A 27,028-nucleotide genomic window follows, 5' to 3' on the forward strand; every position below is an offset into this window, starting at 1 on the left:
GACTCACTGGTCTACAAATACCTTAAAAGGTAGTTCTAAACACGTGGAATTTTTTCATCTCAGATTACATGGTACTCTCAGACTTCCTTATGAGTAGTTTCTAGTTATAAAGTAATCTCAGATTTGAGAATCTGAGACTGTGGTCATTTTGATATGTACAAATACAGCATTCAGCCAACTTCCTCTAGGATTATAGAAGATCAGAAACATCAAAGACATACATTTTGCAATAATTTTATAATTTGCTTTACACTTGAGAGAATATAATTCATCTCAGGAAAGGTCTTTTTAAATAAAATCAGCAGACAAATGAGCTGCAGGTTAACCACTCCTGCATAGTTGCAATGTTTGACATTCATTAGGGTAACGCCTTGCTCGTCATACTTCCTTTTGGACCTCACTTTAGAGTCATAACCTTGTACAGTTCATATCTATATCAAACCCAGAGAAAGGCCTGCATTTCAGTAATTTATATTGAAACGAATAAATGGCTTGAAACATGCATTCCCAAACTGTTTCCCATTCAATGGCTAGGAGTATTTGGGGAATATGGTGGTCTTACCTTAGTTGCCTGGAACCTCTGCTGACTCCCAGAACTGACTGCACTCTTTGGTTTGTGCACCAGAGAGTGGCTGTGGTAAAAAGAAAGTACCTAACACATGGCAGTGGAATAAAATCTTATGTAAAATCTTATGTCATGAAGCTTACAACATATATATATATATTTATTTATTTATTTATTTTCATTGACAATGTGATGCATTCTGCTTAAGCTTTGGGATTTTCTCATTTCAGTGTAATGTGCTTCAAGCCACTGAATAAATAAAAGCATTTGTACCTATCAAACAAACTCAGTTCTAATGATTATTGAAGGTTAATTTCAAAGTTTTTTGCTTGTTTGTTTGTTTTAAATTAAAGACCAGATTAGCATTTTGTGATTTAAAATAATAATAATAATAATAATAATAATAATAATAATAATAATAATAATAATAATAATAATAATAATAATAATAATAATAAATCAAGGGAAGCTATGGAATTAATAGTTATTTTGGTTGGTGTAAGATTTAAGATTTCTGCCTGTGCAAAGCAATTTTCTATTCAGCAGAGGGATGGAGTCCAGCAGGAAATCTTCAAGCCAAACTAAATGAACAGAAGGCAATAGAATTTATATGACAAAAGAGAACATTTGTGAATGTGTAGAAAAATATGAGCATCGATATATACAAAAAATAAATGCATATTTTTCAGCAATAAATGTTTGAAATATTGCTTTACGATGCAAGGATTGCTTTACAGTGCAAACTATTTGCCTGTATCAACAGATAAGATGTCTGTAACTGAAAAATCCAATTTCCATATACCAAACATTTTGTGAACAAAAGCAGTAGAAGAAGAAATGAAATGTACGTTGTCCATCCTTGTTACTGTTAGTGTGTGAGGACAGGGTGGGACTACATGTATCCAGTGGAAAAAGAAAAAAAAAAAAAAAGAAAGAAAAAAAATAAATAAAGAAAATCCTGCAATGGCCATAAGAAAGAGATGTTATGTTTTTTGGAAGAAGAGAACAGAAAGAGAACTTGTGAGAAGAGTTGCTTGGTCAACCAGAAGAAGAGGAGGAAAGTGGGTAAGTGAATAACTTGTCTGTTTTTTATACTGATTTCTGTACCTTTTTTAAACTGTCACAAATTAATATCCAATTATATGAGAGATTATGTATTTCACTTGTAAATTTGTTGAATGACTAGTAAACTTGCAGCAATTATGCAAGTTACATTATATTATACAAGTTACATTAATATTATACATATAATTGGCCAAAAAAAATCATTGGATCCTCAGAAGTTTGAGAACCTTTCTATTCATAGGCATTTGCCATTAACTGCAGCCCTTTCTTTGAGTATTGTAGGGAAACATGAATCTGTGATTCTGATTTCCAGTTTTAGTCTGCCAATACCTTGAATTTAATGTAAATGTGTCCGTGCAATGCATATCCCAATGACTGCTAAAGACATAAAACTAATGGTTTTTAAACACGTTTTCATTACATATTGTCACAGTAAAGAACTTGTGCTCCTGACGGGGCTGCCTGCTCTTGCTCTGGCTAAGATACATTGAACAAACCCTATTCCTGGGCTACCCATCATCTCTTTTATCTGTTTCTGATCAGTCCTGTGCAGAACTACCAGTGCCATGTAAAATCTTGGCAGGCATCCATGAGTTTTCTCACTTGCACATGGCAAGTGGCGATGCTGTGAAGGAATAATTAGAAAATGCAACAGGAAAACAAACGAACAAACATAACTTTCAAATTGCACACTGGTACAATACTGAAAGCCTCATTTTTTCATGACTAAAGGTAACGAGTATCAGAGTGATTTGGATCATTACTAGCAACACCTCCACCCAAATACCCAGACTGTACCCAAACAAGTAAACTTTTTGACTGGTGCTTAGGATCAGCAGAACCTTCAGCACCTAGTACGATGCCAGACAATGTCACCAAGTTTTTTACCATTACTGCCTCGTTACCATAACACTCCACAACTTCAGTCACTGACAGCTTTGCCTGCTGCCACAAGGCACGTAGCAAGAGAAGGGGTGAAGCAGACAAAATGCTTCCCAGAGCACTGTGTCAGCAGGGAGGGACCTCTGCCTGCAGCTGTGGAATGCAGTACTCTCTGTCAGACCTGTTGCAGTGACCACAGGTAAAGCAGCACACAAAAGGCTCGTGCAAAAATAATGCAGCGAATATGTCTCTTGCCCTCGTCTCTTCTGGAGCACCTTGTCTAGATGTGGAACCCTGTGAGGCGCTCCTGTGAAGGGATGAAAGACACGGACTCCTGATGGCTCCTGAACAGGAGACTTTTATTGCCCTTTTTCACTACTACATATACTTTCCCAGTAGCACCATGTGCACCTGAATCTGTCATACAGTCGGCTGTATGACCCTCAGATACATGCCTTGAGACTCTCAGACACATGCCTTGAGCCAGCCAGCAATTGCCCATTGCCCAAAGCTCACCCTTAACACTGTAGCCAAGTTACTTTATCTCAACCTTGCTCAAGTTTTTTGTTTCTACCGCTTGTTTCCTCATCACCTCTAATTTAGGGACGCGGGAAACAGCGCAAAGCCACCTGCAAATTGCTTTCCCACACCCCTGTGTAATTGCTTTACATGTCTATGGTCAGATGCAAGACAGAGTTCAATCAAGTGCTATGTGCTTAAAATTTTAGGCAGGTGACCTGCAGAGTGGAAAGCAAAATGCGTACGTGCTATAGCCCATCACTTCAAAGGCCAGCTGTGAGTCTGCACTGAGTACAGAGGTAAACAAAAAGGAACAGCAGGGATTGCTTTAGGCAGGCGATGTCTTTGAACCATCCTGGAGGTTCAAACCTACATTCTGGAGGTTGAAGCCATTCTGCAAAGGCCTTGAGAGACCCGCCTGCATCCACGTGCCTCCTCCTCTCTGACTGTGCAGGGCCTGAGCACTGACTGGGGCTGCTCCCCGCTGGGTGACTTTGTCCTGCTGCCTCCTTCAGGTGTCAGGGCACAGCTGCTGAGGGGGTGAGAAGTCCCCCCAAACCCATTGGCTTCCTGCTGTTGGCACACACGGCCTCCTCACACACGTATGTGTCTAGGAACTGCTGATAATGCTTCTTTGGAGCAGTTCGTCCAGGCCCATTGCTGTTCTACCCAACCAGCTTACATCTGGGAAACCTGGCAAAGAATACCTTATCTTCCCGTTTCCTCTACCCCAGCTGTGCACAGACGAGACCTGGGAAGCCCAGGCAGGCCAGACATGCTGGTTCACGTACACGACCCGTGTGTGAGCACGCATGGCCCCACACACAGCTAGGCACACCAGCTCACAGGCAGCTATTGTGTTTTGAACCCCCGCTTGCTGGAGGTTGACTTTATCGTATTATTTACACCATTCTTGCCATAACATTTCAAGAAATGTTTTCCTCCAGGCGCAGGATCACGCTGTTCCTTATCACTTTTTATCACTGTCACTTGGACACGATCCCAGTCTTCCGGGCGCAGTATCACACGCACAGAGGATTTATCACCCTTTCATCAGCGCCGCTTGGTCATGGCCAACCTTCCAGCAGCTTTGCGTGACCATGAGCAATCCCTGACGGATTTGGGCACCGTGTTTCTGGGCACTCTGAGATTATTCCTGTCAGGCTGGTGGCCGGGGGGAGAGGGGCTCCGAGCCTCGAGTGTCGGTGACTCAAGCCCCCGGGGCGGGCGTTAACGGCGCCCAGGAGGGCTCTCAGCGCTCCCTCCCCAAAAACCACCCCCGGGGCCTGTCCACACCGCCCCGTCCCGCCCCGGGGCGGCCGGAGCCCCCCGCCGCCACCGCCCAAAGGGGGAGGAAGAGGCGGGCCGGGCTTCGCCGAGCGCCGACATGTCGCAGCCGGGGCCTAAGGGCGCCGCGGCGGTGAGTGGGGAGGGGGCGGCGGGGTAAGGGGGCAGCCGCAGGGGCCAGACCCCGACTCGCCCGCTGCCCCCCCCGGGGCTCCCCGCCTGCTGCCCGCGGCCGCTCCCCAGCCCCGCGGCCGCCGCCCTGCCCCGGGGCCCGGCGGCGGGCGGGGCGCGGGCGGCTCCGGGCTCCGGGCTCCGAGCTCCGGGCTGGGGGCGGCGGGCGGGGCGCGGAGCCCGGGCGAGGCGAGGCGAGGAGCAGAGCAGCGGCAGCGCCATGGCTTTCGCTCGGTGGTGGTACGCCATGGTAAATGCGGGGCAGCGGGATCGGGGCCGCCGGGCTGGGCTGGGAGGAGCAGGGGGCGGCGAGGGGAGTGCGTTTTTTTTCATTATTTTTATTTATTTTTTTTTGGAAATGTGCTCCTGAACTGCAGGTACCCGACGGAGGTGTGCCAGGAATAATTGAGCCGCAGCTCTCTGATGGCTCCGTGTGGCAGAGCTCAGCTCGGGTCACTGTTTGTTAGCGTTATGGGTCCTGTAGTTGCTTTAAAAAGTCTTCCAGCTTATTGCTCCGATGAGGAAGCAGTCGGTCGTTCAGTGGAGTGGTGAACAAAAAAAACAGCGCTCTGCTAAAGTTTTAAAGAAAGTATGTGTCGTGTAAGCTAACTTCTACAGAAAACACCAGTTTAGAAACAGAAAACACCAGTTTAGTTTATTTCCTGAACATTTAAAGAGGTAAAAGGAATCAATTTAGTTTCTGATTGTACTTTATACTCGGTTACGTGGTCAGTAATGTTTTCAAGTGTCACTCATCGCATTAAGTCAGATCGGGACAGTGTGGTGACGCTAACGGAGGGTCAGAAATAGGAAAGTTTGGGAGTGGCTGCACTAAGGGACATTAAAGCTGTTGAATCCAGGGTACAGAAAGATACGAGGACAACCTTGCTACCAACCTTGCTTCCCAGGCTTGTTCAGGTAGGGAAGCCGCTCCCCCACGTGCTGTGTGGGAAGTCAGCACTCATAGCTACTGGCACCAGAATGTCGCTGGCTGTCCTCTGCGTGAGACTGCTGTTCACCCGTGTCCGCTGTACACCTGTCACACAGGGCAGTTTCTGCCTGCAAGTCTAACATCTGAAAGATGGTCTAAAAGATGAGGAAGTGGAGCAGAAATGAAAGAGACAAAAAGACACATACGAAATTCAGCGCCTGTTTTACCTTTTTTTTTTTTTTTCTGGTTGGTGTGTATAAAGCAGAATGTGATGACTGTAAGGAGCATATATCTTTCACCTGTCCATTCCGTTCATTTCTCAATGCTTGAATGTAGCTCCCTGATACGCCCCTTTCCAACTGGCAGTTTTCTTAACAGTGTCAGAGATATGTCTATTTCCCAATTTTAATTGAAACCGAGGGTCGGATTCCTATCAGCATAAAGCGATTGTCTTCTTTAATACCCACAAGGCAAAATTAGTTGACTTCAGCTGAGAATGTTGCAAGTAGACTTCCCTTCTTACCCAGTTATTGCATGCGTCGTCACTGCAGACCTCTGAGATGCTGTGCAACATCTTTGAACCGAAGGGACTCGTGGGGTTTGGAAGGAATGTCTTGAAGCAAGACCTTTAGCTGAGTTCTGATTTTTGCAAGTGCAGGCTGAGAATGCAGTTACGCCTTCAGTTTTTTGCTTGGTGCTTAGGTCAGTTACTTTATAGCTTATGACTGCCCTTTGAGTTGGAAGATGAAGGTGTGTCTATGAAACAATAGTGTTCTGATGTTTTTGTGCACTGTAGAGCGTGGTGAAGATCTCAGGGTAAACTTTGTTGCTTATGTTACTTCTTCATTTATTTTGGCATAGATTTTTTTTAAAGATGTTGTGATTATGAATGTTGTCCTCAGGCAGTAAAGTTGCAAAATATTTTGGACCAATTTAATTTTCCAACAACTATAAGGAAGTGTTATGAAGTCATCTGGTTAAATTTAAAATCTAACTTAGGTTATATCTTAGCTGTTTTCTTACTGTGGTTATATCTTAGCTATTTTCTTACTGTGGAGCAGGAGCTGCTGCTGCCTACCAGATTGGTTATGGATTTTTTTTTGCCATGTACATACAATTCTTTGGCATTGTAACAAAAGATGGGCAGGGAAAAAAGGACAAAAAGCTCAAAGAAAAAGCAATCTCTCTCACCTATGTGGGGATGTAAAGGAGCAAGTCATGCATACCTTCCCAGAACAACTTAGCTCGCTAAGCAAATTGTTTTATTTATTAATTTATTTGTATAGGCTAGAAGATCTAAAGCTTGGAAGTACAGACAGACAGGAGCTGTTGAAGGGAATTTTTAAAATAGGGTCCCTTCTCATATCTTAAGCATGAGCTCTTTAAGGAACCGGTGTGATCTTCCTAGAAAGTATATGAGATAATTGTGTGTAACTAGGCTACCTCCTCAGGATGGCAGGTGAAAGTGAAGTAATAATTCCATACATTGTTTGATTATCAGAGGGCGGAGAGCATCAGCCCTTCATATGTACACAGTGCATGACTCCAAGTGACTGCATAAAAATTACTTTGGTTGGCTTATGTCCATATGTGCTTTGTTCCAAGTGTTAAACTAAACAGTATTCAGATTATAAGTCAAAACCTCAGTATTGTAGATGTTGTTAGACATAGCCTTCTGGTGTCCCTCATGGATGTGGAGCTGATCTGTGTGAGGGGTGGCTGAGGGAATCCTGCCGGTCCCCTTGTCCTGTCCTCTACCACTGTACATGACAGCCTGGTCAGGGGGTGGGAAAACAGCTCTGACAGCTGAGAGGGGATGCTCTGAGCTCTAGCCAGCTGCTGGGACACACTGTAGCAGTGCAGGGACTGGTGCCTTATTGATGCTGTGTTCCCATCTGGCACAGGTTTCCTTGGTGTGAAGATGAGGAAATGGAGTTAGGGAGGAATTTGTCACTGCCCAGAGTCTGCTGTACTCGGTAGGAATTAGATAAGGTTCCTGCTTTCTGTGACTTGAAAAGTTTAAAATAGATTTAAAAAAAAAAAAAAGAAAATTATTCTCGACTTGAGTCGGTGTTACTGTTTTTATAGCTGTGCCCAAATCTGAGGAAACAAACCAATGGAAACAACAAAATACATGCAATGTACAGGAAGGCGTGCTTGCTTTCTTGGCCAACCTCCATGAAAATAGTTACGATCCCCCTGAGATGCCAGCGAAGTTTAGCATTCCATGCAATATGCTTTCGCAATCGTGTGCAAGCTGGATGTTGTCTATGTTGGTAAGGGCTGCAGGTAGACTCAGCTTCTAATGTGCTGTGGCGAAGGGTCTGGAGGGGAAGATGAGGAGCAGCTGAGGTCCCTGGGTTTGCTCAGCTCCAAGCAGAGCAGGCTGAGGGGAGGCCTCATGGTGGCCTGCAGCTCCTTCAGGAGGGGAGCAGGCGCTGAGCTCTGCTCTCTGGGGACAGCGACAGGACCCGAGGGGACAGCATGGAGCTGGGACAGGGGAGGGTCAGGCTGGGGGTTTCATGGGTGTGCACGTTGCGTGTGTGTCGCATGCTTTTGCTGTAGCAATAAAAAGCGCAGATAACTAGGTTAATTGTGCCTGTACTGAAAGCACTATTATAGGGCTGTGAATCAATTCACCTGTAACCCGAAAAGACAGCCTAAGTGGTTTGTTTTTCCACTGACAAGGCAAAATTGGAGTGTGAGAGTAGTACATCCAATTTTAAAAACTTGTCAAGCGAAGCCCAAACTTATTTTAAAATCTTGAATTATTAGGGGTTGTCTAAAACAATTCATGAAATTTTTGTTTTGTGCTATCAAAATAGAAACAGTTAAGAGACATGGTGCTTTTTTCCTTAGTTTTATTTGTTTGTTCAGCTCTAGTGTTTCCCAAACCTTTTTGCTGATGTGCTTGAATAGATTCCAGTTGAAGATAGTGCAGTGATACACGATCATTACTTTCTCTCTATAGCCATGTGAAGAAAATGGTGTAGGAACTCATTACTTCAGTGGCTTGACTTTGTTACTTTTCACTGTTTACTTACTATTTACTTTGTTATTTTACATAACAAAACCAAACAGCTGTGAATTGTCATTCTCAGATGTCTGAGTTGCTGCGGGAAGCTATACTAACAGAGATACTAGATAATAGCTTTATTATCTTGCTTCTTACATTCAAGGGAAAAGATCTTGCTTTTTACATTGATTTTATTCTGAGATTAAGCAAAGAATTTTTTTGAGGAGCCATACTCATCATTTTCAGAGATGCACACAGTAAAGCTTGTTCTGAATACAATGTGCTTGCTGAATAAAATATTTTGTCTATTGCCACATGTTGGGAACAAATGGGATCACATGTCAAGTTAGATGAAAACAAGAAGTTTAATGTCTTGGATGGAATGTAAGATACAGTAGGATTCAGAAGGAACTAACGTGCACCTGTGCCTGAACTGTAGCAGAGTTTTTATATACCAACATATGAATCCTAGAAGTTGAAGTAACAGATTTCTCCCATGTAAGGAGGTCTGGGCATCATGAGTATTTGAGTGGTTCTCAGGAAAGTTCGGGTGTTGGAGTGGATGGTGATGATGGGACGTGCAGTGTTGGTCTACTGAAGCCAGTGGGACTCGACAGCATTACTGAAGCAAGTGTCAGAGAGCGCTGTGCTAATCAAGAATGAGTGATTCCATGAATGGTGGTATCTTCCTGAACGTTCCACAGGAGCAGTCTTGTTAATTGTTCTGCCATGAAGGTCATTTCTTTTCAACTGATTTTACTTGAAGTTATACAGCATGTCATTTAGAAATCCTGTCCATTAGCAAGAAGGGAAAGGGAAACTGTGTTCCATTCTGTCATATCATGGTGGGTGAAAGTGATCATACGTGCACTAAGATATTTGGGACTTTCTCTGCATAGAAAATATAATTTAAGATCTTAATTTTTACACATCTGTTTTCTCTATTTACAGCAAGGTGACAAAAAGGCAAGTGAAGCTTCTTCCAAATCAGGAGAGAAAAAGGCAGAAACAGAGGTAAATTCAACTGTTCAAATATATTGACAAGAAAAGTTTGGTAATGCAATTCTTCTGGTACAGATTTATAGTGAAGTGGTAGTTTTCAGATAAATAACTGGTGACCGTAGTCACACGTAATTAACTCCATGAATGTGTAGTTTTTTCTTGTCCTGATAAGCAGCCTAATAGAAATACTTCTTTGCTGTTCTTCTCCTTTCATAAATACTTCATGCTAATATCAGTGGAAATTATCTCTGGATTTGTCTGTTTTGCAGTGTAGGTACACTTTGGTATGTATCTGATGGTTTTGGCTTTTTCATTGTCCAGAAGCAGGGATGAAGTAGGGTGCACTGTGGCTCTTCCAGCCTTGTCCGTATACTGGATTATCTTCAAAGGGAAGATGCATACACAAATTTTGCACATCCCCTTGATGTTATGTGCAAAATCAAGAGATTTTGACGTTGATGCAAATACGTGCTCAGTGCTGTATTTTCCAAAAATACTTGTTTTTGGAGATGGTGCTTCTTCAGGAATGAATATTTAGTGGTCAAGAGTCTATGACAGGCTGTAAGGTTGAGTTTACAGCAGGCGATTTTATAGTCTGATCAACCAGTGTTAAAAAGCAGAACCCGTGTGGGTTGCAGACAGTGTTAGGAACAAGGTCACCCTTCTTGCAGCCTCCAAAGCTGTTAGCCATGCAGAGAGAGTGTGCTACAGTGAGTCATGCTGGTAATGCAGTTGAAGTAGCAATTCAGAACCTTTGTGCTATTTTTCCAAGAGTTTGCAATGCAATGCTTTTGTTTAAAAGATGGAGAATATTCCTGTAGTCTTCAGTTTTTGAAGCAGAGACTTGTAATGTGTCTGTAGATAGCTGTGGATGTCCATAATTAGAATAATGAGTTTGTTCGTCTTGCTCCTAGAAGAGCTTGTGTAAATGATGCACAGGATAAAAATGGTAAGGAACTGATATGATATTTGAAAAGCTCGTATTCTTCATATTAAAGGGAAACTTTTAAAAGCCCATCTAGTCATTGCTTAGCTGAAATTAATAAAAAAATGACCTTGTTTTTCACATTTTTAAAGTATGCAGACCTCAAGAAGTAAGAGATAATGCGTAAGGCTTTGAAAATGAAGTCTTCAAAGGTCTGACGCTGGTTTGAATAGGAGACGCTAGTTAGCCATAACATCAAGGAGAATTCATAATGAGTACTGTCAAGGTGTAGAATAGCCTTTCTTCTGAAGCCTACTGAAGCCCTTCCTTCTTGGTGGCTTAAAAGTAGACTGAGAAAAGCTCAGCAGATTTACTGTGCATAGAAACCTACTTCGGTAAAACGTGTTCTTGCACAGAGAGGTGGTGTTAAGACACAGGGTTAGAATTGCCTTACTTAAGACTATCCTACTGTTCGGTAGGAGAGAAGAGAAACCAAGTAACCAAGTGGGAAGTAGCTAAGCATGGTCCTTCCCAAGGGTCCATGTTAAATGTAGCCTGTTTCATTTCTGAAAATAAAAACTAAGATGTGGCCTTAGAGCAACATGCCCATTTTACTTGAAACTCCTTCATGGCAGCCAATGATGGTTACTTGGAAGTATGTTGTTTGCACTAATATTCAGTGCTATTTTGTCTAGCAGGTAGAGAAATATGATGGAACTATTTGGTAAGGATAAGACTATGATTTCCTGCTCTACAGGGCCATGTTCCACTTGGAAGGATTGATCTTGTCTGTCTCTTTATTCTGTGTACGTTATCAAAGGAAAGACACCTTCTTACTGACGTTCAGTTGCCTTGTTTAAGTAGTGCTACTCAAGCTTCAGGTCAAGATGAAGGGAATCTGCTTACTGTGGAACTGGTCAGGTTTAGGTTGAAATACGCATAATTTGTCAGTCTAACAATGAAGTATAGAACGCGTAGCTGTATACAGTGTCTTGTACAAATACACAAAAGACTTGCTGAAGGGACAGAACTGGAAAGTTCAGGTGTGTTAGAATAAGTAAGGGAAAGGAGATATAGGTATCTCTTTATCAACGTAGTCCAAAGTCAGTGTATTCATGTGTAGTGGTTGTATTGGGCACTGTTCACGGACAACGATTCAAGTCACCGGGCATATTCCTGAACTCTTTATATCTTGCTTTTTGGAACCTTTAATTTGTGAAATTTGCATTCTGAGAGAGTCAGCCACTTGAGAATCTAAATCAGCTTTAATGAAATGTTTTCATTGCTTGCAGTGGTAGAAATTGGCGTAAAAGAAATTGTCATTATAATTTGCATCATGCCATTGCAAAGTTATAGCAACTTTCCTTTCTTCTCCTCTCCTCTTGATGTTTCAAGCCGTTTGCAGTTTTGGATGTGACGTTTTAGCATGTGAAAGGCGACTGGTGTAGTTTTCCTTTACCTCTTGATATCATCTTCACTTTGCATGTGCTTTTCCACCAGTTTCACATCACTTTGGATCTTGTATGCAGTCAGGGTATTAGTGCTGTAGCAGTTTTTGGATGCTAGAAGATACAGTTCAAGGGAAGACTGGACAAATTCACTGCAGAGAAGCCCAGGAAAGTTTATAAAATACACTGCAGTTAAAATCACTGGGACATACATTGATTCTGTTGTTCTCTGAGAATGCATTTATAAGGTCTATCTGCATATGTCTGACCTATTTTTACATCACTGTTTTTGTTTTCTTTTGTACGCACTGTTGGCTACTGCTAGAGAGAGGGAAATGGGTTGTGTGAAGCTTTGGCCAAACTCAGCAAGGCAGGTCTTGTGACCATGCAACTCCCTGTAACACGCTGTCATGCTGCTGAACACTATGTTCAGTATTGCCAGGGCTGCTAGTGGGGGTGAAGGGTTAGCAAAAGAGGGAAACTCTTTTTATGGGAAGCTGGGCTAATCTGATTCCAGCACAAGTCCTAATCCTGTCCTAAACTGCTACAAAGCATTCCAAAGTGATGTGCAGTTTGGTTACATTTGCAGGGTTCATGGTGAGACAATTTGTGTTAGATACTGTATGGAGCTTTTCTTTTAAATATACTTGGACATAAGGCATGATAGATAACTTTGAAGTGTGGGCATTAAGTACAGCAATACTTGTAGAAAGAATAAAGGCAGTAAGTTTAAATTCAGCTGCCCGTGATTCAGATTAGCTAACTTTGGAAAAATTAAGTTCTGTTATTTTAAAAATATTTAGGCTGAAGTGTACTTCACTACATAACTTACAACTTTGATGTAAACCAACCACTACCATTGTGTGAGATTGTGGTTGAAATGCTCTGTTTTGAATGTGCTCGTGCTTGTGTTATGTGCTTTTGTGTTTAACTGCACAAAACCTGGAAAGAGCTGTTGTCTTGCTGTTGTAGAGTGAAATACCACGGAGAGCTTCTCTATCAGTCTAAATATCTAGTCTGTGCAGCACTGCTGTCTCAATGTAAAAATGAAGTATTAAAAGGAAAAAAGTCATATGTTTTAGGAATTTGAGGCCCCAGCTTAGAGTGTGGGAATATTTTAACAGAGAGGGTGTGAGATGATCCCTTCCTAACACATCCTGCCATCTCAAGCAATGCTTTCAACAGCGTAGACAAAACATACGCCACTTGTTTAATTTCATTTTTCTTCACTTAGGACAAAATACATTTTTTTTTAAAGTTACATTTATGTACTGTTACAGATGTGTTCATATTTTGGAAGCCACTGTAGATGAGATCTCTCTGTTCCTTGAGTAATGGTTAATGGGAGAAGGTGATCTCTCCATGGGGAGGTGTGGCTCTTCAGTGGATCCCAGAGGGAAGCTAGGTGCCACCACCTCCTTTTGGTGAGGGGAGTGCCTGCCTTTAGGTGCCCTCAGAAGGCTGGCACTCTGCCCAGTGCTGAACCTCAGGGCTGTCTGGTGGCCCGAGGGGAATAAGGTATTTCTGATCAATCCTATGCAGAGAAGTGGAGTGATCTGGGGGAATAAAGAACTGATTTGTTTGCCTGTTTTTCTTTTCTGCTCTTTTTTTCTTTTCTTCTCTTCTCTTTTTTTTTTTTTTTTTTTTTTTTTCCCTGTGGTTAATATGCAAGAAGTGGTTAAAAAAATCAGATTATTCCAGTTAAGTTTTGGTATTACTTTAGAGCTGTTATGATGCGAGACTCCTCTCACCCTAGGAAGAAATATAGTGGTTTTTGCTCATGTAAGTTGTGAATCAAAGATTGAAAGTTGTAGGCTGAATTGTAGGCTCAGGGTCGTTAAAAGCATTTCCTGGACAGAGATTGCATATTCTTTCCTCCTGTGATGATTTTGTCATAAAAGAAAACTACACTAGTATGGGAAAATTTGCATATCAAAGGGATATGTATTTAATCTCTGCTTTATTAAACATGGGGCGATTAAGATTGTTTCAGAACAGAATCAGTGTTACGGTTTTTTTTTTGAATCTGCTGCAAATAATGAAGAATACGTATCTGTAAGTATCTGTATGCCATGGCTTCATTCCTTCATACACAGCCCTGTACAGGCTGCTGATTCTTCTAATTTGTTTTGGAAAGAAGGTGTGCTTTGATAATTTGCTAGGTGTGTTGTTGCCGTGTTGGAAATGAGGCCTGAGTACACCTGCAAGGTGATTCCGTAGCTGACTGGGTCTGAGACTGCCACAGGAAAAAAAAAAAATACCCTCCTGCCTCAAGGAGGGGGAGAGGATGGGAAAAGCGTTGATGGATTTGGCGATAAAGGGCATAGGAGCTGGTGTGCCTGGAGGGAGCGTTGTGCTTCCCGGTATCCTTCCCACGTACAGTCATTATTTTAATAAGCCTAGAAGGATAAACCTACTAGTTTGATGTTGCCATTTTTGTCTCCTTTTAGAAATGTCTTAAGGGGTAGATAGGAAAGAGGTTGGTTTTGAAAGATGACCTTGGGAACTAACAAGTATTACTCAACCTTTCATGTTCAGTATTCAGCAGAGGATAGAAATCTGGTGGTGTGGTATATATTCCATGTAGCTTATCGCCAGGTAGCCTTTCTTATTCAACAGCAGAAAATATATCTTATTTTCCTGTTCTGAACACCACAAACCATGAAGTCCCAAGGCAAGGACTGCAATTTCAGGTGAGTTTCAGGAGCGAATAGAGAACTGTGGTTCTGAAGACATACCCAGAATCCTGGTTGCTCTTTAGGTGTCTGCTCTTCTTCAGAAGACGTTTTTGAGAGCATCTGTAGGTATGCCTGGTCTGTGGAGTCATCTACTGGAGTGAAGGGCGGGACCACCCACTGGTCTGTACTGGGCGCCTGCAGCTGGGCAGGCAAGGTCCTGGCCAGAGCTGCTGGGCGAGGCAGCCACGTCCTTGCACCCTTTTAAGGGGGGAAGTCACTGTTGCTCTTGTTTTTTTTTGTGACACACTATGAAGTCCTACTTGAGTGTTGTTTTCAGCATGACCAGTACTATGCATGGGATCTTTAAGGTAAATATCCTCCTGCACGTCAGGGTCTGTAGAATTGATCCAGATTTTTGTGATGTTAGTCTATGTAAATGGCCACAAAATACAGCCCTCTGCCCCAGCCTCTGACTGGAGGTTGACAGAGGAATGTGCAGCTTTATTTATGTGAGATGCTTTCCTGGTTTTTTGGAGCTAAATTGCAAGGAGAACGTGACATGGAAATGACCTTAGTACAAAAGACTCTGAGACTACAGTCTGTTGCAGTAGCTATTGTAGGATCATTTGGAAAGTGTGTTTCTGAATTTGAATGCAAGTTTGCCAGTAGGATCTCTGAGCCATCGTTCTGCAGACTTCTCTCCTGTAGAGAATAATCAGTGTGATCTTGAGTTTCCACTTGTCAGAGAAAATGGCAAAGTCTTACCCATCTGCTGCCTCCAAAGACCTTATGTTTTTTGCTGTGTTAATTACTAATGACCGATTCTTCCAGTCTTTTCTATGTATGACGTAGGCAGTTGCTGAGTTGTTCCAGCAGTACTTAGGGCTCCTTGCTAAATAACAGTCCTGCATTAATGCAAAAATGGAGGTTCAAAGGGGATGTCCTATTTTGTTTCTGTTGCAAGTTTATTAATTAGCTAGGAAAGCCATTGTTTTGCTCTCACGTATCTCTACTTCCCTGCCTGAGGTATAATATCAACCTTCAGTGTTGCTGTTCAAGTTATTTCTGTACAGTGGTAGCATACTCATCTTATTTTAATTGAAACTTGTCATTAAAGTCTTACTCATAAGTTGCCCTGGCTTGTATATATGGCTACTGTTGGTTTAACTCTTTGTTAAAATGAGTTGCTCTGCCACAGGAAATAGCACAGACTTAGGTTTATTCTATGAAACAGTACTAGAATACTCAGCCTATTCTGTGCTGGTCAAAGCCATCTGAAATAAGTCTATATGAATTAAAGATACATAACTTACTGTTTGGATGACTTACCTTTTTAAAATGTAGTGATGGACATTTTTTTAGTATTTAATTTTTAATACTATTTTTGAGTCTACAGTTTTACTTGGCTTTCCTTTTTCTTCATCAACATTTCTGTTGTTTATTATGTTCCTTTCATTTATTTTGCAGAAGAGTTCAACTAGTGCTAATGTCACTCAGCCCCCCAAAACACAGACAAGCGGAGCACCTTCTACTGTCAAGGTAATGCATAGTGACTAAATGGTCTATTTGAAAAATGAAGAGAGTATGATGTTAGTTCATCCCCTGCACTGGGATGGAAAACGGTTTGTGTTTGCCAGCATTTAGCATCACTAAGAGATGATTTTTGTGTCTTGCTAGAAATTGTAGTGAATGAAAATAAAAGAGGAATGCAAGTCAGCAAAAGGCAGGTATTAGATGTTTGAGAAAATAGACTTGGAAAGTGCTTTCCCTTTCAAGTATGCTTAGCTAGTTTTGTTGTTACTTAAAAAATCCAGTCCTGTTGATATCAGTGGCAAACTTCATTTGACCATGGGGCTAGGATTCTTTTTTCCCACTCCTAAGTACTGTTCATGTGTTTGGATTCTGTTTATTCAGCAGGAATAGAAAAAATCAAAAAACTGATAATTTTCTTTGCTTTCAGAGCCCGTGGAGCAGTTCAGTTGTTCAGGAATTTAATGTAAGGAACATTATAAAGATGAGTGACATATTGGAGTGCAGTTGGTACTCCATGAAGAGAAGCAGGCTTTCTTAAACATGATGAGGTCTTGCAAAATGTTCAAACAGGGAGTTGAGAAAACATTTTTTGATGGTGGTCACACGTGAACTGATGGCTGTAGTTGATGTTGTCACAGTTAGGTGCATATTCCATACCTGCAGCTGTCCCATCTTTTGATTTATATCAGCAGCAGCAAGTATTTCTGCAGCAAGTATTTGAACAGCATTTTCCATTTTCTTAATCAATACTTTTTAAAAAAAAATAATACAAAAAACACTGCTATGCTACCTAAATAATTATTTCCCTCTATTCAATAAGCAGCAACATAAGAAAGGGACAGCAGCATTTATATTCTTTCAGCACTTTTGTCCATCACTTAAGGTAGCCAGGCATGTTTGCTGATTTTCTTTCTGTTCATCTTAGCTTGCCAGTGCCTTTTTCAGTGTAGTAGTTCATGTGATAGCTCTACAGAGAGGGACTGTTTCTGGGTTGTTTAGCCTGGAGAAGAGGAATCTATGAGGAGATCGTATATACCAGCCTGCCAGTACCCAACGGGGGTACAGCAAAGCTGGGGAGGGACTATTTGTCAGGGAGTGTGGGGATAGGACAAGGGGTAATGGCTTTAAACTAAAAGAGGATGGGTTTAAATTAGATATGAGGAGGAAAATCTTCCCTCTGATGATGGTGAGGCACCGCCATAGGCTGCCCCATCCCTGGAAGTGCTCAAGGGCAGGGAGGTGTCCTTGCCCATGGTGGGGGGGTGGGACTTGGGGGTTGGACTTGGAAGATCCCTTCCAACCCAAACCATTGCAGGATTCTGCAAAACGTAATCTTTCTGAATAACAGTTGCTGCTGCATAATTTCATGAAAGCTCACGTCTGATTTGCTAACTAGCATTTATGTATTTGTTTCTCTTTTTGTTTTATTTCTGTTGTAAGCATATCTTCTACAGCAACTGTGTATGGTACAATTCCTGTGATCCTATTGAGAGAAACAACTGGAAAACAGTATACTGAAAATAAGTGGCTAAAAGCAATTGCCAGATATTGCTTTATGTTATTAGCTTATGACATCTTAGGCTATGTATTTTCTTCAGTACTGTATGCTCCTCTGGTTTTTGAGATGTTCCAAAGTATTCATTTGTGAAGATTATGTACTGGTAAAATATTTATCTCATGCTATCGTGATTGACAATCAATGGCTATTTTAAATTTAAGCTTTTAACTTCACAGTGGGCCATGGCTACCTTTCTTCAGTTAGACTACACTTTATTTTAACTGTATCTTTTAATTTTTATAGCTTTCTGACATCCTACAGTATTATTTAATATAGAACATGACCAATTTATTGTTCTGTTCATGTAGTTTATGTGACTTCTTTATGTATTTTTTTTGTTAAATATCATTTGGCTAGATGTATTCTTTTCCACGCTTTGTCTTTAAAAATACCTATTCAAAAGAAACATTGTGTAGGGATTTTTTACATGGATTTTACAGAAAAGGAAATATTCATTTCGAAGGCAAGGCAACCTTTTCTATTTTGCTACAAAACTAGATCAACTCCTTTAATGAAATCAAGAGCACTCCAGCATATTTTCTGACAACTTTGTGATTGCTGCTGCTTCTTTTCCCTTCCTACCTCCCCCCCAGCTGTAGCTTAAATGCGTCCTAAGTGTGAAATCTCTTGGGATTTCTTAATTATCCTAATTGTTTTGTTGGTCAGTAATACTTTTCAGTACTGTACGTTGTCCAAGATGAATTAGGGAGGGGATGAGGGAGATGGGGAGAGTGAGTGAGAGCTGCTGCAGCTGTTCAGCCTTTCAATCTACTCTTACCCTATGGTGGAATTATTTACTGTAAACAGAACAGATTGTTTTTTTTTTGTTTGTTTGTTTTTTGTTTCTATATTATGGCCTGATTCCTTGCCTGTTAGTAAGTAGTAGTTACTGCTGGCTTTTGTTCTGCTTGGGTTTTATGTTTCCAAGTTTAAAGACACAGGAGCTTGTACTTGTTTAATGCCTGGCTAATACCCGGATAGTTTAATTTTCCTGTGTCTGCACCTTGTAATGCAAACCACTCCTAAGCGTAAGTGTTCATCTATCTGGATTCATTTTCTGTGTATCTAACCTGCCATTCTTAGTGCTATGCATTTATCCCTGCGTTCTTTATCGTTCTGCTCTTAAGCTGCTGTAATTGCAGCCAGTATTTACTCAACGGCATATGCTCAGTGTCTTCTTACTCAGGTTGTGGTTGGTTGCCTGTGCCTTCATGTGGCGGAACGAAGAAGTGCTGCCTCTCTACTCCTTTCTCTTGTATCTGTGTGGACTTGCTGTTCTCTATGACATTTTGAAGCTCTTCACTCTTTGCTTAGGAACAAACTATAGCAAGCCTTTCTTCTGGTTTTGATGTAAAGTTCTGTTTGGCTGCTGTATTGTACCAAGGTATCTTCAGTAAGCATATGCTTTCTGCAGAACCCTGTCAGATAATTTGAGGGGAAAAATAAAGACTCAGTTAAGGCTGTTAATACTTGCTGGTTGCTGGTGAGCAGCTTCTTCCATATATTCCTTTGCTGCAAAGGTGTGCAAACCAGGAGGTCACTGCAAAATTATTAACAGGCGATAGCAAAGAGGAAAAACTCAACTAACATCCTTCCAGTTCCAAAGGTGCCTTACCAGCACTGGTGTATTTTCTTTTATGGTCTTTCACATTTGCTTTTAAAAATTCCATCACCATCAGGAATGCCAAATTCTAGCTTAGCATTCAGTCATAGCCAGAAGACCCTAATATTTGAGTACAGCTCGATCAAGCTATCCTTCTTGGATCTTTGTGTTCTTGTGAGATAACTATACTGATATCAAGTAGGCTTTACAGCTTTTTTTTTTGTGTAAGAAATTTTTGGTATTGCTCTTAGTGAACTCAGTGAAACTTTTCTTTTTGTTGCTGGCATCAGTAGCTTAGTGAAGTGTGCATCATTGTCCATGTTAGTTCCATGGACAGTTTATTAAAGCAATGCTGGCAGAATTCAACAACATTGGACATGCATCATGTATTATTTTTATTTCAGACTTGGCTGATCTTGAATATATTCAGAGGAAGCCTCTTGATCTTAACAATGTAAGAAATTTAAGCTGACTTACTTCCAGTTGTCATCCAAATTAACACTGTTTTGTAAGGGATTCAATCTTATTTTTTGTGCAACATACAGGAGAGCAAGAAAAAGAATAGTATCTAAACATCATTGAACAAAGGCTGTGCTATTGCTGCAGTAGACTGGAAATTCTCTCAGAAGTCTGAATATCAAGACTATAGTGAAAGGTGATTCCTACTGCTGTTGTATTTGCTGAGATTATTTTTATTATTATTATTATTTGCTATGTACCTTATTTAATTGTCACTAAATTCCTATTTCTGGGAACTTTGCACAAACCCATTGTTGTGAAGAAAGACATTTCGGAGTAGTGGACATTTGAAGTTGCAGTACTGATACGGCAGGTCCAAAGAAATGTGCAAAGTTATTCCTGACTGTGTTGCCAGTAAAATGGTGAAAAAGGGTCAGATGGTCATCTCTAAATTTTGGGGTTATTCCAAAAAAGATCTACAATCTTTAGTTTCATATTGCCCTTAGAGCAGCTGATTGCAGAGATACTCAAATTATGAGTGCTTTGCAACACTGGGGTGTCTTCTACAAGTTGCTCTCATGGTTGTTACCAATGGTTACCTTGTATTTGAAAAGCATGAGAACTGTGTCAGTGTGGATGACAGCGCTGGTTTTCTCAGTAGCAGAGGCATGCTGAAAATGGACCACAACATTAAAAAATGGAAAACGTGTGAATACAAACTGTGTGGAAGAGCTGGCTTCATGTAAAGCTATGGCATGAAGCTTTGGTCAGCAAAGGTAATTGTCACTTTTGAAAAGTAGGACCATAAAAGAAGCCTCTGATCTGGACAGTTACACCTACAAAAACTACAACTTGTAATGCTCTGCAAGGATATAAAATTAATAATATGAGCAAAAGCAAAAATGTCTATACTTAACTGAGCAAAACAGTGTATTTTCCTCATCAGCCTGTGTCATATCCTTGGATGTTCTTCCTCTACTTCCCTTCTTGAGATGGGTTTTGTTTTTTGTTCCATTGAGGTAAAAGGCATCGAAGCTATTATGAAAAAATGATATTAGTAGTGTGAAGTATTTTTCTTTAAATACATGCAAATAAGACTTCCAGATCATGCGTGTTGAGAATTTGATTCTATACCAAAAAAAATAGTTTAAGAGCAGGTCACTTTTGGTATTTCAAAAAGCTACAAGTACTGCCTTTTAACTTCTGAATTAATGTAAATGTTCTGGATTTTTTTGGTCAAAATAGTGGTCTTAATCAGTCCAGTTCCAGTGGCTTTTAGCTGGTGCAGCCATCTGATTTCATCTGAGTGATACTAGTTATTTACCCTGGCTCCCCGTGTAGCCAGGCGCAGTGCAGGGAGGTGCTGGCCCCCAAACCCACAGTAAGTTTCGGTCTCATTTAGGGGGGTGGGTGGGTTTCTTCCCTCAGCACCCGTGCCACGTCTCAGCAGGCGCAGGATGAAGGCTTCTCTCAGGGAGCTGACGGTGACCCCACCGAGAGCTGCACCCTTCACACAGGCCTCAGGCCTCTGGCCTGGCCATGCCTGCTGGGGAGATGGCTCCTGCCACCTCCAGGAGTTCCTCTGCAGCCAGAGCAGGGCTGGGGTGGCCCTCCCTGTGCCACGGGCACCGGTGCTGCAGCGGCGTGTCTGCCTTGCTATCTGATCGCTTGCTGGGTAGCAAGGCAGTGCCTGCCTTGCCCGCCCTGCACGCCGACGGCAGCAGGCGCGGCCCTGCCAGCCAGCACACGGCCTCTGCGAGGGCTTGGCTGGTGCTGTGAAAACTGAAACCACAGCCTGCCGGGCACTGGTGAGAGAACAGCCTCACTGGGACGCTCGTGCTGGGAGCAGAAGGCCCACCCGTACCAAGTAAGCTAGCTGTTCTTACTGGCTTTTACTTCATGTTACCCCCCTGCTCTGGGTTAAGTCGCATTCTCCTTGCACTTCCCCTTTTTTCCGTCTCTCTCTTCCGTGAATTTTGTGGGCTCGAATTAGATTTGCTGCTGACTTACAGGGCTTCTGACGTGATCCTTTCATCTGCAGGCTTGAAGAGCTGTCTGTCTGTAGAGAACTGACTTTTTAAAATAATTTTACGTGTTGCCAGCAGTCTTTTTAGATGCTAACTCTTTAAGAATGCGTGTGTTGTGAGTGATACAAGAAGTGGTTTACATGACATAGCAGAATCTGGAACAGGAGCGAGATGAGAGAGAGCTGACTCTTTAAGTACTATTTGAGTTGTCCTGTATTTACTATGTTGGGGCTGTGTTGTTGTTGTTGGTTTTAGTTTTTTGTTGTTGTTATTTTGCATTGCTTTCAGCCTATGCTGTCCTCACCTCAGAACCCCATATAATTTTTTTGGCACATAAATGTAGAGCTATGCCCACAGCACATACAGAACGTTGCATAGTCAGGGTGTGGTGACCTGTAAGAGCTATTTCTTGGGCAAAGTATGTTTAGGTGTCAACACCACCTTGACAACAAGTGATCGTTATACCTAAATCATGCTAAAATTTCAGATATATAAAACCATATGGGGAAACAAAAATGCCTTTTACTAAATTGTATGTTACTGTTGTTTCTGTACTAGTAGAAATTAGGTAGGTGTTGCTTCTGTTATGCCAGTGCTTGATCAGACCTACTGTAAAATGAATCTTCTGATCCATAGTCATGAATGTTTTATGTTTGGTCTGAAAACAAATACAGAAAACAGGATCTAGTTTCTAATGTGAAACCTGAGTATTAGTATCATCCCTCCTTCTCATTTTTGCCTTTGGAGAAAGCGAAAACAATGTAAATGACACAAAGTTCTCAAACATTGCAGAGACCCTCCAGTCTTTAAATTATCTTTTTTTCATGAGTAGTTTTGTCATTCTTGCGTTTTTATTTAATTAAGATAAAACATAGCTTTTTTTATAAGATGTTTTCTTTTCCAGAGTAGTTGTTACTGTCAGCCTGTTAAATAAAATGCTGCCTGTATTGTTTCTGTTTTTAAGGGAGTGGTTAAGTATGACAGACACAGAGAACTAGCCAGAAAAGCCTTGTCCTGATCTTAGACTTCCAGAAGGGTTTGTCTCACAGATGATTCGTTCTGCTAGTGTTGTCTTGCAGAGCTATTGCTGTAACTTTGCTCCCCAGGTGGACACTCCCAGTTTGAAATCTGGGAGCAAAGCTGTGTTGCATTTAGGTGGTGGATCTTGAAGGACTGGAAATGGGTGTGGAGGAGAAACACAGATGGAAACCCCCATCTCCAGAAAGTAAAGGAACCACTTTTGTCAGTAAGCCAATCCTCAGTGTGTCATCTTCATTTCTGTTCTTGTTTTCTTGAGTGAGAAGAACCTGGACTTGAAAAAGGTTGTAACTTTGTCCATATTGTCTTCTGCAAAAGGAAAAATCTAATAGGAAGGCAGGGAAGTTTGTAGCCTTGTGAACTAATTCCTCAGGAGCTCTTCAAGGCTCAGAAGCCTTACTGACCCTGGAAGAAATAATCTTTATGCATTGCTTCTTAGAAGTGCTAAAATTTTTAATCCCCAGGAACGTAACCTGTGTGACATATGACAGGATGACACGGAGATTGAAATTTTAGATTTTTCAATTGAGCAGTAATGTTCTTATTCCTACAGAGCATGCACAGGACCATTATGAAGCAGTTTTTTATGTGCTTGAATTCAGAGCCCATTCTGGAACAAGAAATACCTCAGTATGGCTACTTTTAAGTAGGAATAGTGAATCAATGTTGAGTTTTTACTTTTTTTTTTTTTTTTTTTTTTTGGAACAATGTCTACATGAAGGTTAGGCAGTGTTACTTTTATATGATATTTTGAGAGCAAAAAATCTATAGTTTCTTGTTCAGGTGATTTTTGTTTGTTCTACTGTCTTATTTTTCCAATCATGTGGGCAGCAAATACCCTTGTGGCAATGCATGTATCACTTCATATAGCTTTGTTAGTAATATTTTTGTTCTGCATCCTGAGGGTGAAAAAAAATAAATCTCTAATTCAGTAGCTCTCACTAGTTCTTGTGACCACTAGCTGGCCATTATGAGTATTGTCTAGTCTGATTATTGTAATAAAACTAGTCACACTCGTAATCTTGGAGATCTGTAGTTGTATGATGAAGTCCTCTTTTAGATAAAAATATTAACTTTTTAACCCCAACACTTTAAAGACTGCTGTCTCAGTTTGTAATTCAGTTTCTATTCCTGCCCTCCTGAGGCAACGCTTTGCATACAATCCCTGGGTCATACTGCACACCAAGTGACACAAATCCTAGCTGAACTCAGCAGCTCTGTGTGGCATGTGGCTGGCACCACATAGCTTGTTTTCCTAGTGTTTTCTTATCAGCCTTCCATTTGCTGCTGCAGATAGCTGTGGAACATTCTGCTGTTTAAAACCATTTACAGAAACTGCCACAATGTTTACAGCTAACTATTAACTCTTTGCAGGACAACACTGTATATTAAAGCATAGAGCTGAGAAGAGGGATTTTGAGCAACCTATGAAAAAGGAGAGCTCTGCTACCGTGATGAATATGTACTTTACTGTAACGAAGTACCCCCTTGTGCAGAGTGGGAACCTGAGAAGAGTGCTGACAGTATTGACACACTGCTTCTCATACTTGAATATGACTGAATGGAAATAAAATTCCTGTATGTGCCAACTTGTAGAAGTTACTGTGATGGAAACAGGAGTTATCCAAAGGCAGATAACCGAGGAGCACATTTTAAGAAATTGAAATGGGGAGTATAAAAACAAATTTTTGATGTCAAATCTCTTTTCATGACGCTTCTATATGTCCAATGGGGAGTTTCATGTGGAATTCAAAAAAGCGGCTTTTTGATTATTTCTACATGCATAGCCGATGGCACTTTCATGTCAGGTAACCCATTCTGGGATCGAGTGAAACTACCAAGTTCACTATCAAAATTGCAACAAAATGAACATCTTCAGCAGTGAACAGTAAGCATGAAAGCAGAATGCTTTTTACTTGCCTCATGCTTTGACTGGGAGAACCTTTCCAATGAAACAAAGCCTGGCGATGGGGGGGTATGATCTAGATTCAAAAGATGAACTGTGTTGCAGTCTGTGCTTTTAACTCCATTTAAAGGTTTTTTTAAACATTAATATTTAATATCACAGGCTGTGATATTAAAGCTGTGTTCTGCATTCAGAACACTAGGTACATACTGGCTTTCTTTCCAGATCAGGAATCTTTTGCCCACGGATCAAACTGTGTGCATGTTAAGATTCTTCATGTTTAGGTACCTTGCATGTTCTATGACTGATTAGCAAACTATTTTCTTCTACTTCCAAAACAGGTAAACAACAACAACAACAAAATGTGGAAAATATTAGACATAGTAGGAGATATTAACAAATAAGTGGTCATTTCCTCTTACCTGTGGGGTAGTTCTGAATTTTTCTATATATTAACTTCCTGCATATGAGTAAGTATAAAATGAGGTGTAGGAAGCTTAAGAAGAGTCAAATGGCACAAGAATGTTCTAAAGTTGGTTGGCATTCACTTCTTTGGGTTGTTTTTTGTTGAAGCATTAGCTGTTTTGGAGTCTTAAGAGTGACATTAAAATAATAAAAAATCATACCAGTATGAAGCTTTGGGTTTGACATAGGTTGCTGAAATCTCATAACAGTCACCTAACTCAAAGATGGTTTGACTGATCAGTGTCTAGGTGATACAAAGCCTTGTACTTCACTTTGGTGTAAATACATTTCTGACTTCATTCAGAGATTGTCCTTGATAACACTTTATTTTGTGTGACCAAACTCAAATGTGAGTAGATTATCTCAAAAAACACTGCTTACATGGAACCTGTTACCCTAGGTTAGAGTAGTATGGTTAATCAGCTTTAGCTGATGCATCAAAATATAGTGGTTAAGCATTGCCAAGTTTCTTTTCTGTGCTAAAATGGCCTAAATATTGTTCCAGTATGCAAGAAAACAAGAGGTGTCAGTCTGTGTTATGAAACTTGACTGACCAAATGCCCTGTGTTCCTCAATAAATTTAGCACCACTTGAGGCTCTGGGAAAAGAAAAAACAAACAAACAAACATAACAACCATGAGCTATTCAGTTCTTCCATTTCTTCGTTCAGACAAGTGTCTTTAAACATTTTTCATGTCTTTGTTTCATGAGAAAATGGATTTATTCATTTTCTCTATGCTCTTTTAACATTTCTATGGTTGCTTTTGCTCTATTCATATTTGCTGCAAACATGCACCCAGAGAAGACCAGAGAAGACCAGATGTGTCTTTGCCAATGGCTTCACCTGTCACCTCCTTGCACATGAGGTCTTCCCCTGGCAGTGTGCTTGTGCTCCCTTCACCTCCAGCAAGCTGTAGTGCTGTTTCAGCTCAATGCCCAGCAGTTGTACCTGCTGAGGTTTCTTCATGATTCTGCAGATAAATGTATTTTAGCTGTACTTCAGTTTATTCTTCATGTTTGCTCTGAACTGTGAGTGCACATTTGAAAAGAGCAAATCTATTTCAGTGGTCTTTAGCAGTGTGGGCTTTTCCTGACTTTTTTTTTTTTTTTCTTTTAATGGGGCCTTCATCTTTAAAAATATTTTTCCTGTTCTCTTTGTCAGGTTTTGTAAACGAAGGTGTTTACTGGTAATAGTTTTTACAGACTTTTAGATTGTATTCACATGTACTGACTTTATGAATGTTAAAAGCACAGGACGCATCCCTAGAAATGGTGGTTATTTCCTAAGATGAGTATTTAAAACAATGCATATTGTGGAATTCATGCTTTCCTGTTTGAGTTCTTCAAACTGCCTATTCAAATGAATCATAATGCTTGCAAGCTTGAATCCTGTTTTGCTTGCTTTGCACTTGATACCGTAAAGCAAAGGTGGAGGGGCTTTGCTGAGTCAGGGCTTTAATGAATTTAGTATTGTCTACCAACATTAGTAAATAACTTTACATTACATTAAAATATGGCAACAGGAAAAAGAAAAAAAAGTACAAACAACTGTCTTTAAGGACTGGACTTTTTTTTTTATTCCCTTTTGAAATGTCATGGAGAGTAGACATTGTTTACTAAAACTGCATGTTAGACATTTCAGCAGTGATAATAGGCTTTGTAAGTGAAAGAGCCATGCTGTTAGTTACACATAATAATGTAAGTCCTTAGAAGTTCCAATGCAAATTGTTTAGAAAGGAAAGTATGCTGATTACTTCAATGAAGAAACTCATCACAACGGGACAGCATAGTTTGTATATATATCATATATAGTAGGCGTGTTTTGTGTAAACATACTGTAGACTTGGTAATATGCAGGTACTAACTGGAAGCCTATATCCTGCTATTCCATATTATTATTAAGTTTTTAATATTAAACTTCCGCAATATTAACTGAGAGCCTGAGATCTG

At 40.8% G+C, this 27,028-nt stretch overlaps 1 protein-coding gene across 15 annotated transcripts in view; it reads left to right on the top strand.

Moving 5' to 3' along the window:
- Positions 1 to 4,207: 4,207 nt before the first annotated feature.
- CAST (calpastatin) overlaps positions 4,208 to 27,028 on the top strand; it is a 60,302-nt gene continuing 37,481 nt past the window's right edge. For 2 of the 15 annotated variants that reach the window (XM_068667831.1, XM_068667829.1), the window contains exons 1-3: positions 4,208 to 4,451; positions 9,388 to 9,450; positions 15,957 to 16,028. In XM_068667831.1, the coding sequence (XP_068523932.1) occupies positions 4,419 to 4,451; positions 9,388 to 9,450; positions 15,957 to 16,028 (168 nt within the window). In that variant the 5' untranslated portion in view covers positions 4,208 to 4,418. Of the gene's footprint in view, positions 4,452 to 4,480; positions 4,740 to 9,387; positions 9,451 to 15,956; positions 16,029 to 21,413; positions 21,510 to 27,028 lie in introns of those variants that run through there. The other 13 variants (XM_068667828.1, XM_068667840.1, XM_068667830.1 and 10 more) reach the window with 11 other exon arrangements.

Source organism: Anas acuta, chromosome Z (assembly GCF_963932015.1).
Source record: "Anas acuta chromosome Z, bAnaAcu1.1, whole genome shotgun sequence".
NCBI classification, from domain to species: domain Eukaryota; kingdom Metazoa; phylum Chordata; class Aves; order Anseriformes; family Anatidae; genus Anas; species Anas acuta.